This window comes from Cucurbita pepo, chromosome 5 (assembly GCF_057944985.1).
Source record: "Cucurbita pepo subsp. pepo isolate OVF chromosome 5, ASM5794498v1, whole genome shotgun sequence".
In the NCBI taxonomy this organism is placed as follows: domain Eukaryota; kingdom Viridiplantae; phylum Streptophyta; class Magnoliopsida; order Cucurbitales; family Cucurbitaceae; genus Cucurbita; species Cucurbita pepo.
The window spans coordinates 4,027,455-4,041,327 of NC_141802.1; the positions used below are offsets into that span (position 1 = coordinate 4,027,455).

The 13,873-nt window shown below is 35.8% G+C and overlaps 1 protein-coding gene across 1 annotated transcript; it reads right to left on the reverse strand.

Annotated features, from left to right (window-relative positions):
• Positions 1–326: 326 nt before the first annotated feature.
• LOC111795205 (dual specificity protein kinase YAK1 homolog) lies at positions 327–13,775 on the reverse strand. Its single transcript, XM_023677496.2, has 18 exons — positions 13,002–13,775; positions 10,652–10,851; positions 8,346–8,499; positions 7,477–7,586; positions 7,328–7,397; positions 7,151–7,233; positions 6,936–7,017; positions 6,822–6,862; positions 6,480–6,602; positions 5,298–5,445; positions 4,925–5,039; positions 4,763–4,845; positions 4,414–4,488; positions 3,754–3,831; positions 2,824–3,620; positions 1,363–1,512; positions 682–968; positions 327–560 (listed from the first exon to the last, which is right to left on the reverse strand). Exons 1-18 carry the CDS (start codon positions 13,209–13,211, stop codon positions 487–489), a joined length of 2,880 nt encoding a protein of 959 aa, XP_023533264.2. The 5' UTR covers positions 13,212–13,775; the 3' UTR covers positions 327–486.
• Between the last annotated feature and the right edge of the window lie 98 nt (positions 13,776–13,873).

Consider the following 13,873-nt stretch of genomic DNA (forward strand, 5'->3'; position numbering starts at 1 on the left):
AACTAGGAACCCATCTAATGGGGAAAACCAAATGTAAGAACAGAAAACACCAATCATCTATAAATTGAAGAAAAAGTTACAAGATGATATAATGCCTCTATCTATCTAGTATGGGGTGAACTTAATCTTGTATAATCGAAATCTCCCAAAATTCATCTCAGCAGCAGCAATGGATATCAGAAATAGTTCCTCGAAACATGCAAAGTGAATATTAGAGATATAACAAATGAGAAAGAATGATCGAGACTTGCTTGCATTCGAGTAATCGTAAGGCTAATTGACTGAATGACAAAAGAATAGAAAGCAGTGATATGACGCAGGGGGGATAGAAGCATGGCCACAAATCATTATGAAGCAAACAATTAATGAACATGGTCTGAATGAAGATTTTTCTGGCAAGAGCCCACTAAGAAGGTGAACTAATTCAAATACCAATACAATTTGCCTGCCAACTCTCTTGAGATGAAATAGTAAGCTGTTCAAATACTAGATCCTCCCGTAGTCTTTTCTTCCACGAGATGATGGAGGAATGCTTGTAACAGGCTGGTTCGCTCTATACCCTACGAAAGAATACCGATCATAACCGATACAAAACATTCCAAACGAGGTTTGATTCAGTAAGAAAGAAAGGTAAAATGTAAAAGGCTATATAGCCAAATACTGTCTTGAAGGCATATTTACCCCATGACATGCCACTTCCAGGAGAACGAGGTCCTCCAGAATTATAGCTGGGCAAGGGTGGTTGGATCCTCACAGCATTCCACTCGTAACCTCGAACGTTGGTGCTTCTCCCTTGATTGAACCGCTGAACAGGTTGTTGCCCCAAGCGGCTAGGGGAATTGTATGAACTATGAGGCATAAAATGAGAATACTCCGATGAAGGACGAGCATGTCCAGTGTGCAAATCTTGAGCTGAGGGCGGGCTACCCACCTCTACATGCGGAAATGCTTGGACAGGTCCAGTTTTTCTGAAAATGTAATGAATGAAAATGGCATAAAGGAAAACTGAAAATGAAAAATATGAAATTCCAAGGTAACTCAGTACCAAAACCAAAACAGAAAAAGAAAATCATACCACCTGGTTATGAGAAATTCACAATATATATTTAGTGAGGGAGTTCTTTACTTATACAATGGATCTACAAATCACCTAAGGAAAAGATGTCCACTTCATCCTAACTATTCAAATAATCAACGCGTATAGCGTTTGGTTCGTGGGGAAATGAATATACACAGAGTATAACCAACCCAAATACCTTGTACCGGGAATAGGCATGTATTATTCACATAATATTCAAACAAATTAACACAAAATCAAAAATTAAGAATGTCTCAACAAGTAAACAAGCAGGTGATACCTACCTTGGTGAGGTTAAATTCAAACTAGCACTTGGCATACTAAATCTTCCAGTCCCAGTTGATGGATTTGATGAACCCACGTGCAAGTTGCTGAAACCAGCCGCAACGCTGCTGACATCTGAATAACCATCATCTTGCAGGAGTAGTTCATCACTGAAGGAACAGAAATTATAACACGTTAAAATTTGACCCAAAACAAAAGATCTGCACCTTACAAGTGCATTCGGGTAGGAAGAGTACGGGAACGTATGACGACACCATCAGACTACAACTTCATTGATTTTTTTTTTTTTTTTTTTTTTTCTTTTATGGTAATTTAAGTAGAGATCACCAATCCACAACATCATGGATAAACGAAATGAAAAGTATTAAGGTGATAATGGAATAAATAATGAATAGCTAAGAAGCACAAACATGGAGTACAGATACATTTCAGACAGTTTACTTATTTTGTGTTTTTGAGAATATCTCATATCTGTATATTTAGCACTTCAAAATAGATCAACCTTTTAAATGTAACATTTTAATTAAAAAAAAATGTGTTTCATTAAGAAGCTAAAAAGTAAGCTAATTGAATGGATTCTTTTAAAGGGTTCACAATTTCGTCAATCATTCACTTTGCAATTGCATCAATCATTCACTTTGTCAAACTTTCTTTAGGGTTGGGCACCTGGACTATTACAGTATTGGGCTGTGAGATCTCACATCGATTGGAAAGCAGAATGAAGCATTCTTTATAAGGGTGTAGAACCTCTCCCTAACAGACCGTTTTAAAAACCTTGAGGGAAAGCGCGAAAGGGAAACAAAGAAGACAATATCTGCTAGCGATGGGCTTAAGTCATTACATGGGCTCTCACAAATCATCTTCTTTTCTTATTACTTATTTGAGAATGGACTGCTAGTACATCGTCTAAAGGAGTTTTTAAACATCTCATTATTTTTTTCAGAGGGGTATGTACATGTGTCCACGTGTCCAAAATTCTAACAACGTTTAGAAGCCAGATACTTTTACAGTCAGACATGCCAACACGTGCACATATAAACAAATCCATTGCAAAAACAAAGCTAAGGTGACATCATATTTGGTACCAAGAATCTAAATTTTAAACGGAGATCTCTCAAAGGCAAGAAACAGTTGATAATTAGCTGGGTCGCAAAATCCAATTATCTAGCAGACCAAATCTCACTTGAAACTTGAAAGGTTTTAAAAGTCCAGACACTATAATATAAAAAGTTGCATAAGAATGTTTAGGAAAAAGGATGACCAGATTGAACATACAAAAGCCTGTTTATTTCCTCCGTTCTATTACATTTATTGATATGAAATAAGACAAATAGATAGTATATAAATGAAATCATGCGCATGTTATCTAAGAATGTAAGTACAATCTATAAAATATTTCACCATGCAGATATAAATGCACAGAAAGTTAACAATAGATATGCAAAAGTTGACCGACTAACCTATAATTGGGATCCCAGTCTCCAGGATCAGGCAATTCAGACTTATTACGGGTCATATCCGTTGGTTGTGAAAATTGCATATTTGAACCAGGCAAATGGGATGCTGGCATACTCTGAGTGGTAGGGTATCCAGCAGAGCTTCCACAACCAACTTGCTGCTGCTTCCAGCTGGTTGCATTGCTACTCGGTGGCAGATGAGATGGTGAGCAACCATGTAAAGAGTTCCCATCTGCTTGACTGTAACTTGCGCCTTCAGTAGTTTGCCCTTGCCAATGCGACGATGAAGAACCATCATGAGTACCCGAGTAATCCCAAAATTTCCTTCTATTGAAGTGACCAACTGTAGCCATTTTTCCCAGAGGCGATCCCTGACAACTACCCCTTGCGGGAGAAGTTGGCCCATAATGTCCAGAAGAGCCCACCGAAACTTGACCATAACTGCTTGGTGGAGTAAACTGAGACGGACTCGTGCCTAGGGGCAGTGGTGCAAAGTTTCCGGTTGATGGGCTCACACCGATCCCATTGCCATGTGATAATTGGAAAGTCCTCTGCCGTGTATCTGGGCTACTTGCATGCACTGATATTCTTCTCTGTGGATGCATATTCATTCCAGATGGACCAACAGGAGAATAAAATGCAAGCATACCATTATCTCCATAACTTCCATAGCTGTTTCCAAACCCAATACTTTCACTGTAGCTACCATGACTTCCAATGCTGCCATAACTGTTAGCATGCGCATATGGTACCATCTGAAAATGTGGGCTGCTCTGCTGAACTCTGTGCCTACCTGCAATCTGAATGTAAGTATATTATTTACTTTTCAGATCAGAAAAAAATTTAGTAAGATCCTGCAAAAATGACAATTAGTAATTTGAATGGCCTCCAATAAATTTTTTAAAAATGGTATTAAAGGGACAACAGTCTCACATTGGGAGAAAGACCAGCTGCAAACCAATGCCCTCCACCCGGATGATGGCCGTCCACCTTTATGTTTTGCGAAACAGGCTGAGAAAGAGAAAAAATAATAATAATAAAGACAAAGTTGCATTAATTGTTATATCCTACCTCGCTAATAACCTAGTGATGCAAAACAGAAAGTTATCTCACAGATAAAATAAGTTGACCTAGGGGGAATGTCCAGAAATCATATAAAAACAATAGTGAACAAAGAATCTTTGTAAATGAATTACATGAGACACATATGATTAATCCAGCAATTACTGAAACGAAAAAAAGTGTGCCAGCAATTCTAAAGTTAAAAGAAGAGGAGATCGTGAAAATATTTATATTGGCTAAATGGATACAGGTATTCACAAGATGATACAATTAATCCAGCAGTTGCCTTATAGTAAATTATTCAGGTACTCTTACAATGAAAGTAACTGTTCCCATTAGTTCGTCATCATTAGTCAACTTACAATCATCCTTTGTAGTCTCACAATGAAATGAAATTAGTTGTATGAACCCAATAAACTTCATAATTAAGGTCAAATATTAACAAGACAATAACAGCAATGGTTTGAAATTTTTTCAGTTTAAAAGTAAACATAAGAGTTTCATAATCGTAATAACACTTAACAAACTTACCAAACGCCGAGTCTCTGGTGGAGGTGTGTATGGGCATGTGAAAGGCTCGCCTGTCACAAAAGGGTGTTTGGAGGCCTGCATGCCACATAAGGATTCAATATCCAAGTTCCTATTGCCTCTTAGTTACAAAATGTACTATTCAGGTCAATCAAAAATTCAATAAATTCTGATTCTCTAAGGCTTTTATTTGCTTTCTCTTTACAAGGCATACTTCCTATATTGTGTTCTATATTTTGCTCCTTTTTGGAGCACGTATCCTCGAGTGTTCGTTTCTTTTCATTTATTCAATGAAAGGTTTTGTTTGCGGTTTTAGAAAGAAAAAAATAGCTTATAGGGACAGGGTCAATACCTGTGAAGGCGACCACCTTTTTGCAGGATCAAACTCTACAAGGCCCTTTAAGAAATCAATTAAAGCCAGTCGTACTTGACTCTCTGTAATAAATTACAATGCAACTCCTTTTAGAAGTTCCTAAGAAAAAAAAGGTTTAGGGTCAAGGACAAAAAGGCCTACCTTTCTTTCTATCTTCCTCGGCTAAGTTCTTTCTATAAGGGTAGTTGGTCACAATTCCTTCGAGGTTATTCTGATTGAAATACTCTTTCCCAATTGAAGGCTTCTTCATCTCTCTCTGAAAATAAACAAACAGTTCAATTGCACAATTGGACATATGTCCGAACGAAAAGCTGAATACTTGTAAACAAATAGGGAGTCAATATGCAAGAACAATTTACCAATTTAGAAAAAGAACCAGAGCATCTAAATTGCTAGGCATCATCCAAAATATATTGATTAGACAGGAAAATGTCTAGCAAGAGCATCACTGATATTCAATGTATTTTCTTGGCAATAGTTGAGGGAATAACGGAACTAATAAATGTACACTTACAGCTTCATATTCTTCTGCCTTGAATACTTGAAAAGTGCTTCTGCCACTTGCAGAAATTTCACCATTTTCATTATGGAAACCTCCAATAAACTTAAAGAATTTGCTAGTATGTTTGGCCTCCTTCAGCATATAATCCGGAGGTTGTCCCCTGTTAATTATAAAACATGCATGACAGGAAAGTCAAAATTATTTCAAAAAAAGAAAGGAACAATGGATCTTATAAATAAATACAAAATTATTATTGTTATTACTATTATTATTATTATTATTATTTTTATTTTTTATTTTTTATTTTTTATTGAGAAGTAAAGGAATTCATTCAAAAGGCCAAAGCCGAGAGAAACATCCTAAAGAACAAAAGGATAAGGCATCTCTTTTTCCAAAAGAAGGTTACAAAAAACCACTAGAGCAGACAAACAATGATTGTTAGAGAACAAATTAGTTCAAAAAAATTCAGATCAAATAATTTGATCTTCTCCCAGTAATTTGAGGGAAAAGAAGTGAAGTAATATATGAACTTCTAGTCCCGATGATGATTGGATGAGAAATTTTATAAATTTCATGACCTAAGCACGTTGGTCTAAACTTTGCCAGATTCTCCTAATTCCATATTTCAATTTTCAAAGCATTTCTCCTACAGAAAACAGTCTCCTCCCTTGAATTTTGTAAGAGAATTTGAAAAGGAAAATACCCAAAGAAAATCAAGGTTTTTCCATGGGCACTGTTTCCAAGAGGCATCACATATTGAGTTGGTGGAAATTATTGGACACCTTTGGGTTTAATCTCGTACTCTCTTCCAAGTTCCAACACTAGAAGCTTTGTGTTTAAAGGAATGAGCAGTACGACTCTAAAGAGGAAACATTTTGTTTTCCGGTTCGATGCTATTATATTAGGGCAATGCCTCCAGATTTTTTGTTTTGTGGCTCAATGCAAGGAAAGGTGCTTTTGAAGGTGCGATTGGAGAGAGAAGAATATTCTTAGTGAAAAATCTGAAGAATATTCTTAGTGAACTAGTGTGTACCTTCCAACTAGTGTTCTGTATAAGAACTCTGTGTGTCTTTTTTCTATCCTATATTTCTCCCAGATAATATGATGTTTTGCAAGCCCTTAGAGCATTTTTTCAGTTCATATTTTGGATGAACTTTTTGTCATCAATAAAAAGAATACTTAAAAAAGACATACCCAAGAATGTCAATCATCCGCCGCAATAAATCAAATTCAGAAGCTCCTGGAAATAATGGCAATCCTAGAAACAACTCGGCAACTATGCAACCAAAAGACCACATATCAATAGCTGTAGTGTATCTGAAAAGAGGGTTAAGGGTCACATCTGAAATCGTAGGATATGTATATAAATATACACACATACACACACATATATATCCTACACCAATTACTTTGTAGGTTTTCAAAAGCTTACAAATAAAAGTTCATTTTCCTTCGTGGCAATGTTTTCAAACTCTTGTTTTTTAATTTGGAACTTCGGAAAATTGTACATGACAATAAATACATTCGGAAGGATACTGATATCCAAGCAGAACTTCTGGAGATCTGTAGTAGCGGCTCTGCACGAGAGTAAGAAGTATAAGAAACAGATCATTTTAGAATACTGAGGATGAAATGGAGATCAGGAATCACCTGAATGTAAGAATAAACAGTGCGGTTTTCCATGCAAGCTGATCCGAAGTCAATTATTTTAATTTCTGCCGGCTTTGAAGTGCTGTTTCCAATACAATAGTGAAAAATAAGTATATCAAGAGACTTGTGTAAACACTCAAAAGAACATTTTTTTAAAAATAAAAAAAAAAAAAAAAATTGAAAAAAAAAATGAAAACTTTATCTCCATAACTTACGTTGTGCATAAAAGAATATTTTCAGGCTTTAAATCACAATGAATAATGCCAGCATCTTTTAATAAGGCAAGTCCGCATAAGATCTTCTCCAATATAAACAAGACACAAGGTAAGGTGGTCATCAGCGGAACCCAAGTGATAGTTCATTTGGAAATTCAAACCCTAAAAGAATTATACCTGTTTGGATAGCATTTGAACAATGCTCAATGACAACCCCATAAAATAATTCATCTTGATAAGCTCATACCTAGAGTATGGACAGAATTTGTAATCAAACTTTTAGAATCACAATTTCAAGATAACAAGAACAATAGGTAGTGACTTACAAATTTGTATCGAGCAGCTCAAAGCAAATGCACAGATGACGTTGATATACGAAGTAATCATAAATACGGACAATATGATGCTTGTCCTGAGGATCATACTTCTTATTTAACTGCAAGGGAATCCAATACAACAAAAAATATGAGGTCTCGCACTATATTTTTCTTATATTTCCAGAGCACATGCGATTCAGAAAGCCATGTCAAGAAAATAAATGAAAGCAGACATCATATCTACGAACCAAGTCCTAATTGTAATTTGATTTCTCGTATTTCCTTTCTTTTCTTCTGCTGAGGATTTTTACCACTTCATATGTAATCTCATTCTGCCATTAATGAACTAGTATTCAAGGAACCGAACAATTATTTTTCTGGATGATTGTAGGAGTAACTTTTTGGAGGCTTTAGCTGTTTTACCTCATCCAAACATTGGTCATCCCTTTATTTAGGTCGATTATCCAGATCTTGTTTGTTGGGCTCATTTTAGTGGATATTACCCTCTATTTTTTTTCATTATAAGTCATATTCTGCAAGAGAAATATTATTTTCACAGCTCACACTATGAGAATCTTGATGGTAGAACAGCCCGAGAGATTGATGAATTCTCTCTCTCTCTCTCTCTCTCTCTCTCTCTCTCTATAAATTCAGTATGAATTTATTACCAAATTTCAATAACAAGCGCATGCTCAAATTTAATACTTTTAAGAAATATAGCTTTTCCAAAATTTAGTTTTTAGATAACAAAAAAAAAAAAAAAAAAGAAGAAAAAAATAGCTTAATTGTTTCACTAAATCCTCCAAATAGCAACAAAAAGATTGAAAAAAAAAAGACATAACCATTGTCCAAATAGATATGAATGGGAACATAGTTACCAATGTCAAAATAGATACTTCAACCAGTGCTTGCTGATAATATGCAGGTTGGTTTTTTATGATCTTCACAGCTACAAAGCTGTTAGTTTCCGCAACCCAACATTTAGCAACCTGCCCAAAGGTCCCATGGCCAAGTAGATCTTTGACAACATATCTGAAATTACCAATTAACCTAATAAAAAACATAATCAATTGAATTCTACATAGTCTGTGGATGATAAACAATATAGTTCTACAAAAAGTAAAGGATATATGCTGAAACGAAACTTGAGTTCTTGACCCTAGTCACTGGGGTGAAATACAAACTTGAATGAGACAAAAGAAATACTCTTTCAACCATCTAAATGCTGCTGCAAAACTATATTATTTATAGATATTAGTATAATGTTCAATAAAACAGAAAGAAATGGAAATAGAAATCCTTGCTTTCTGTGTTCTATGCAAAAGCAAAAAGGAGCTGCAAGCCACACTTTTTACGAAATTTCATTTTCATGAAAAGTTTGGTCGAAGATCTATGATATTTTTAGTCTCAAAGATTTCAGGTTAGACATTTTTTTTCTTTGCTAGAAACCACGCTTTCATCGAAGAATATGAAACAATATAGCCAAACAAACTACCAAAAATAATAATAATAATAATAATCCATGGTATAAATGATAATTACAAAATCCATTACCACATTGCAAATAAGGGCATTAATCGGATAACCTCCCATAACTCCCTCAAAGGTCTCTCTCTGAAGATTCTATGATTTCTTTCTAACCAAATCCCCCAAACTACAACAAAGAAGTAAGTCTGCCAAAGAAGTTCGCCTTCTCCCTATAAGGGGTTAGAAACTGCAAAATCCCTCCATCATAGTCAAGCAATCCCTATTTCACACTAGAGAAACTTTGAAAGCCTCCCAAGAACAGTACCAAATCGACTAAAAAAATTAGTAATCCAAAGAATAGGGTCAAGGTCCTCGGAGACACCTTTGCAAAGGAACACCACTAGGCCCAAAAGGAAGAAAGAATGTCTCTACACCAATCCATAGCATTAACTTTCCCATGTAAGACTTGTCAAGCAAAGAACTTTACCTTCTTTAGAATTGTAACCTTCCAAGCAAGGGAAAAGGATGAGGGAGCACACAAAGGGGTCCTAAGGACGAAGGTTCCTCCTCCCCTAACCTACATGGATATCCCTCGAAAGCAAAGCAGAAACCTTCAAAGATTCCTTATCTATAGTAGGGTGACAAAACCGCAAGTTAATAAAAGAAGACTGCCTCGAATGTGGCATAGCAAAGGCCATGGGATGCAGCCTCATATCTGATATATGGTATAGATGGGGAAAGAGATGCAAAAGGGTTACTCTCCCACCCAACAATACACCAAAATATATATATAAATTGATTTTTGGAGCCATCCCCTAAAGAAAAAATTGTGGAAAAATAAAGGAAAACTAGAAGAGATAACTTTCCAGGAGTTTTTTTTTTTTTTTTAAATCCCTCACATTGACTCTTGCCACAATCACTTAGCCAACAAAGCTTCATTTCAATGTGTAAGGTTACCAACACCCATACCCCCTAGATCCAAATGCTGCAAAACCATAACTAAGAAAAGAAAAGAAAATGGGGGTGGGGATTCAAACATTTGATCCCTTGATTGAAGATATAGTCTTAACCAGTTGAGCTATTTTCAAGTTAACGAAAAAGGGAAAAAAAAAATTGTTTAATGTAACTCCAATCAATCAAAAACTTCTCTGTTTTCATATATTTCATCCTATAAATGAAATATCCGCTTCCTAGTTCTTGCCCAAAACAAACAATAACAATCATCAAAAGACTAGGTCTGAAGCCCAATCAGGCTTCAATCTTAAACAGATCTGTCCATCATATTGGCAATCTTCACTCACTTTAGGACTTCTTTTCATCCCCTATTTGTCATTGTTGGAATAACTTTTATATTTTGTTTCCTATACCTTTTTTAGGTAACTTCACTCAAGAATAAGAAACAAGACATAGCTTCTCGATGATACAACCTATATATCCTAAATAACTTCTTGGTGACCAAATTATCTTTGAACTCAACTTAAATTTAATATAAGATCTAAGTTCTAGTCAAAATGTATGCTGATATCTTGCATTGCAGACCCCAAAAAAAATCAGGATTAGATATGTACAACTAAGAGGCCAATAAAGATATCAAATGCTGACTTCAACTAAAGAAAGTTCAACACAGTCCCTGCAGATGCATAGTAGAAACAGTGTGCAGAACAAGAAAATTAGTGGAAAATAAGGATTGAGAGTTTCATTCAGGAAACACACAAACCTTCGTTGTGTGTCAAAATTGAGTAAAACAGAGTTCACCGCCAAAATAAGATCTGAGTTCACATTATCATAGTCATCATTGAGGACTCCAATAGATGGGCTCGTCAAATATCTCTTCAGATTTAACTCTTCTGAATATTTAAACTCTGGATTGCATTTTCTGTATGTTTCAACTATGTCCTTGGTTAATCTAGCAACCAGCTGAACAATCAAAAGTTTTACGTCAGAACAACAGATTGCTATTTCTCATTGAACCAGTATCAATCAAAAGTTTTACGTCAGAACAACAGATTGCTATTTCTCATTGAACCAGTATCAATTCTTAATACGATAATATACAAATTATATCGCCCTAGGATGGACGTTGTAATAAATGACCCATATTAAATTAAGGTTCAATATCTTGGACTATCTTAGTAATCTGCCTCAACTATAAACTTGTGTAAAATTTAAATGACGAGCAATGAAAAAAGAATATGAATAGAAAAACAAAATTTAGAGAAAAGATTGTTATCACAATTACGCACATAATTAAGCCACATCGTTTTTTACCTTTTAAACTCCAATGCATCAATATGTGTTTTGACACCTCGAGTAGTTTTCTTTTTTTTTTTTTTTTTTTTTTTTTTTTTTTGTATATGTATAAATAAAAAAAATATTATTAAAAAAAAAAAAAAAAAAAAAAAAAAGGAAGGACAATGTATAGATCCGATAAAATGAGAGAAAGTAAAAGCCTTAGGGATAAAGATGAGGCCCTAAGCCTAGAAGGAGAGATCTAAACAAAAGGTATTCAATCTAAGTCGATGAGAAAAGGTGTACTATAAAAAACTGTGAAGAGCGATAACCATAATTCTTCCATTGCTTCAATAGCCAGCCTCCAAAGAAAGCCCAAGTTAAATGAATCCATAAAGTTAGCTTCTCCTCCTGAAGAGGATCCCCAGTAAAAAAATGTAAAGGAAATCAGCCAATGGTGATGGTATCGTTGTGGACCTCTCACCAGTTAAAGCTGTTGAGCATGAGTTCCATAATTTTTTAGCAAATGGGCAGAGTATCAAAAGGTGGGCTTGAGACTCATTGCTCTTGAGGCACATAGACAAGCTTAGAGAAGGGTCTGATATGGTACCCTTCTACGAACCACGTCTTTTGTGTGAATGCCTCCATGAGAATGAGATAGCTTATCTTCTTAAAAGACTTGAAATTCAGGGGACAATAAAGCTCAACTAAAGGCCATTCCAGCCAATGCACCTGCTTTTGAAGAAATCCAATCTAAAAAGATGAAAATTGTCTTCTCCTCCCTTTGGACTCGAAACCCCAACAAACCAAAAGGCTAAACTAATAGAAAAAATTATTTCTGACTGCTCTGCTAAACTCCATCATACGGTTTCCACAATCACATACAAGACAAAATGAACCTAGAGATAAAGCAAGAGAGAATAAAAGAGAGCTCTAGTTAAAACCATAGGTATTTTTTCAGTTTCAAAACAAATGTCCAAGGAGAGTACAACAATGCCTTCCTATTATCCATACAATTCACTATCACAACTTAGAAGTCCACCTTTTGACTTGAATGAATGAATCTGTAAGCTGGCTCAGAATACTGAAATTGTTGGAGATCGGGCTTCATTTTCTAAAAATGTCCAAATTAAAATCTATCTAGAACTCTAACTGGATTTTAACTATAGCAAGAAACCCAACTAGAAAGTAAAGAAGTAAGATAAGAAGTTCATCAAATCTATCGATCTTCAAAGACTGTTTTATCCTTTGACACTTGATTTTCTTTTACACAATTCCTGACCTTTAACATTTGATAATCATCAGCATCAAAGACCATGGAATTTCTACAATTTTCGAAAGAGGTACAATATAAACATAGGGTAGTGTTTGAAAAAAAAAAATCACACATACAACCCAATTTTAGTACAATGATGTATACTTCTACAGCTACAAACGAGTAATCAAATTAGGCTACTGAAAGAGAGACCTTCCTGCTACTACAACGGCAACAAATAGCTCTAGAAGTCTCTAAGGAACGTATAACATGTTCCATGCTGAATGACATAGACAAGTAGTCCAGAACTAAACGTTTCAATGACAATTTAGCAACAATCAGTATTATTCTGGCAAGAAAAAACCTCCCCCTCCACCCCCGCCCCAAACTAAGCCACCCACTTCCCCAAGCCTGGTTAACTCATAAGCTTAAAATTGAACCCCCTTGGGCTGAGAACTTCAACTGTGTAGTACCACGTCATAGAGACACAACTTAGGAACAGAACACTGAAACTACTATAAAGTTCGGTATCCAACATGCAGACTGAAAGAATAAGCATTTACAGCATAAAACAAGAACTTACGGGTATTCTGGCGGCAAAACGCGAATCTTGGGGCTTCGCGGCAGCATCTTCCCGATGCAAATAAGGACCAAAACCAAGTTGCCTAGGATGCCACAGCGATCCTAGAGACGCCGATGTCGAAGCAGCCGGCGAGTCGCATTCGGCGCTCGATTGTGCAGGTTGACGACGGTCAGCACCACCATCAGTAGTGCTAGCTTCTTCCTTAGCCATTAACCAAGGCCCGAAATCAAGCTCGAACCAAAGAATTGATATCCCCCAAATCCTCCATTGGAGCTAATCTTCACGCATAAGATACAAAACCAAGAAACACACAAAGTGACGGTGAAGTTCACTAGAGGGTGAACCGATTCTCGAATCCCCCAAATTGCATCATGGTTCCAAACTCACTCCCAATTCAAGAAATCCGCCAACTGAATCCACTCCCATTCTGATTTCCCCTCTAATTCAATCTGGAATCACAACACAACCCGACAAAACCCTCCCAAAAATCCATGGCAAGAAAAGAAAATCGATCAATCTGACATGGCCGTATCAGATTGACGATTATCTGAACATTGAATGAATCCCCCCAAAATTTCGATCAAACAAAAAGCATTAAAATTTGACCCAAATACTATAAATTAACAATACAACACCCTCAGAAAAGCCCACAACGACAATCAATTTGTGATACGCAAATTGAAAAGTAGAGAGAGAGAGAGAAAAATAGAGGAAAATGAATGAATTTTTGATATATGAGTATAATATGAGACAATAATGAGGATATGTTCATCCAAATATTATTCTTTATGACATTAACACAGTTGAAGCAGAGCCTTACCCTATTTTTTTTCCTCTTTTTTTCGGATTTTTTTTTTTAATTTTATTTTTTA

Coding starts and splice junctions, on each gene's coding strand:
- LOC111795205 (XM_023677496.2), bottom strand. CDS start 13,211: ATGGCTAAGGAAGAAGCTAGCACTACTGATGGTGGTGCTGACCGTCGT. Junction 4,846..4,924: donor CGAGGAAGATAGAAAGAAAG/GTAGGCCTTTTT, acceptor AATTTATTACAG/AGAGTCAAGTACGACTGGCT. Junction 1,513..2,823: donor GACTGGGATCCCAATTATAG/GTTAGTCGGTCA, acceptor CTGTTCCTTCAG/TGATGAACTACTCCTGCAAG.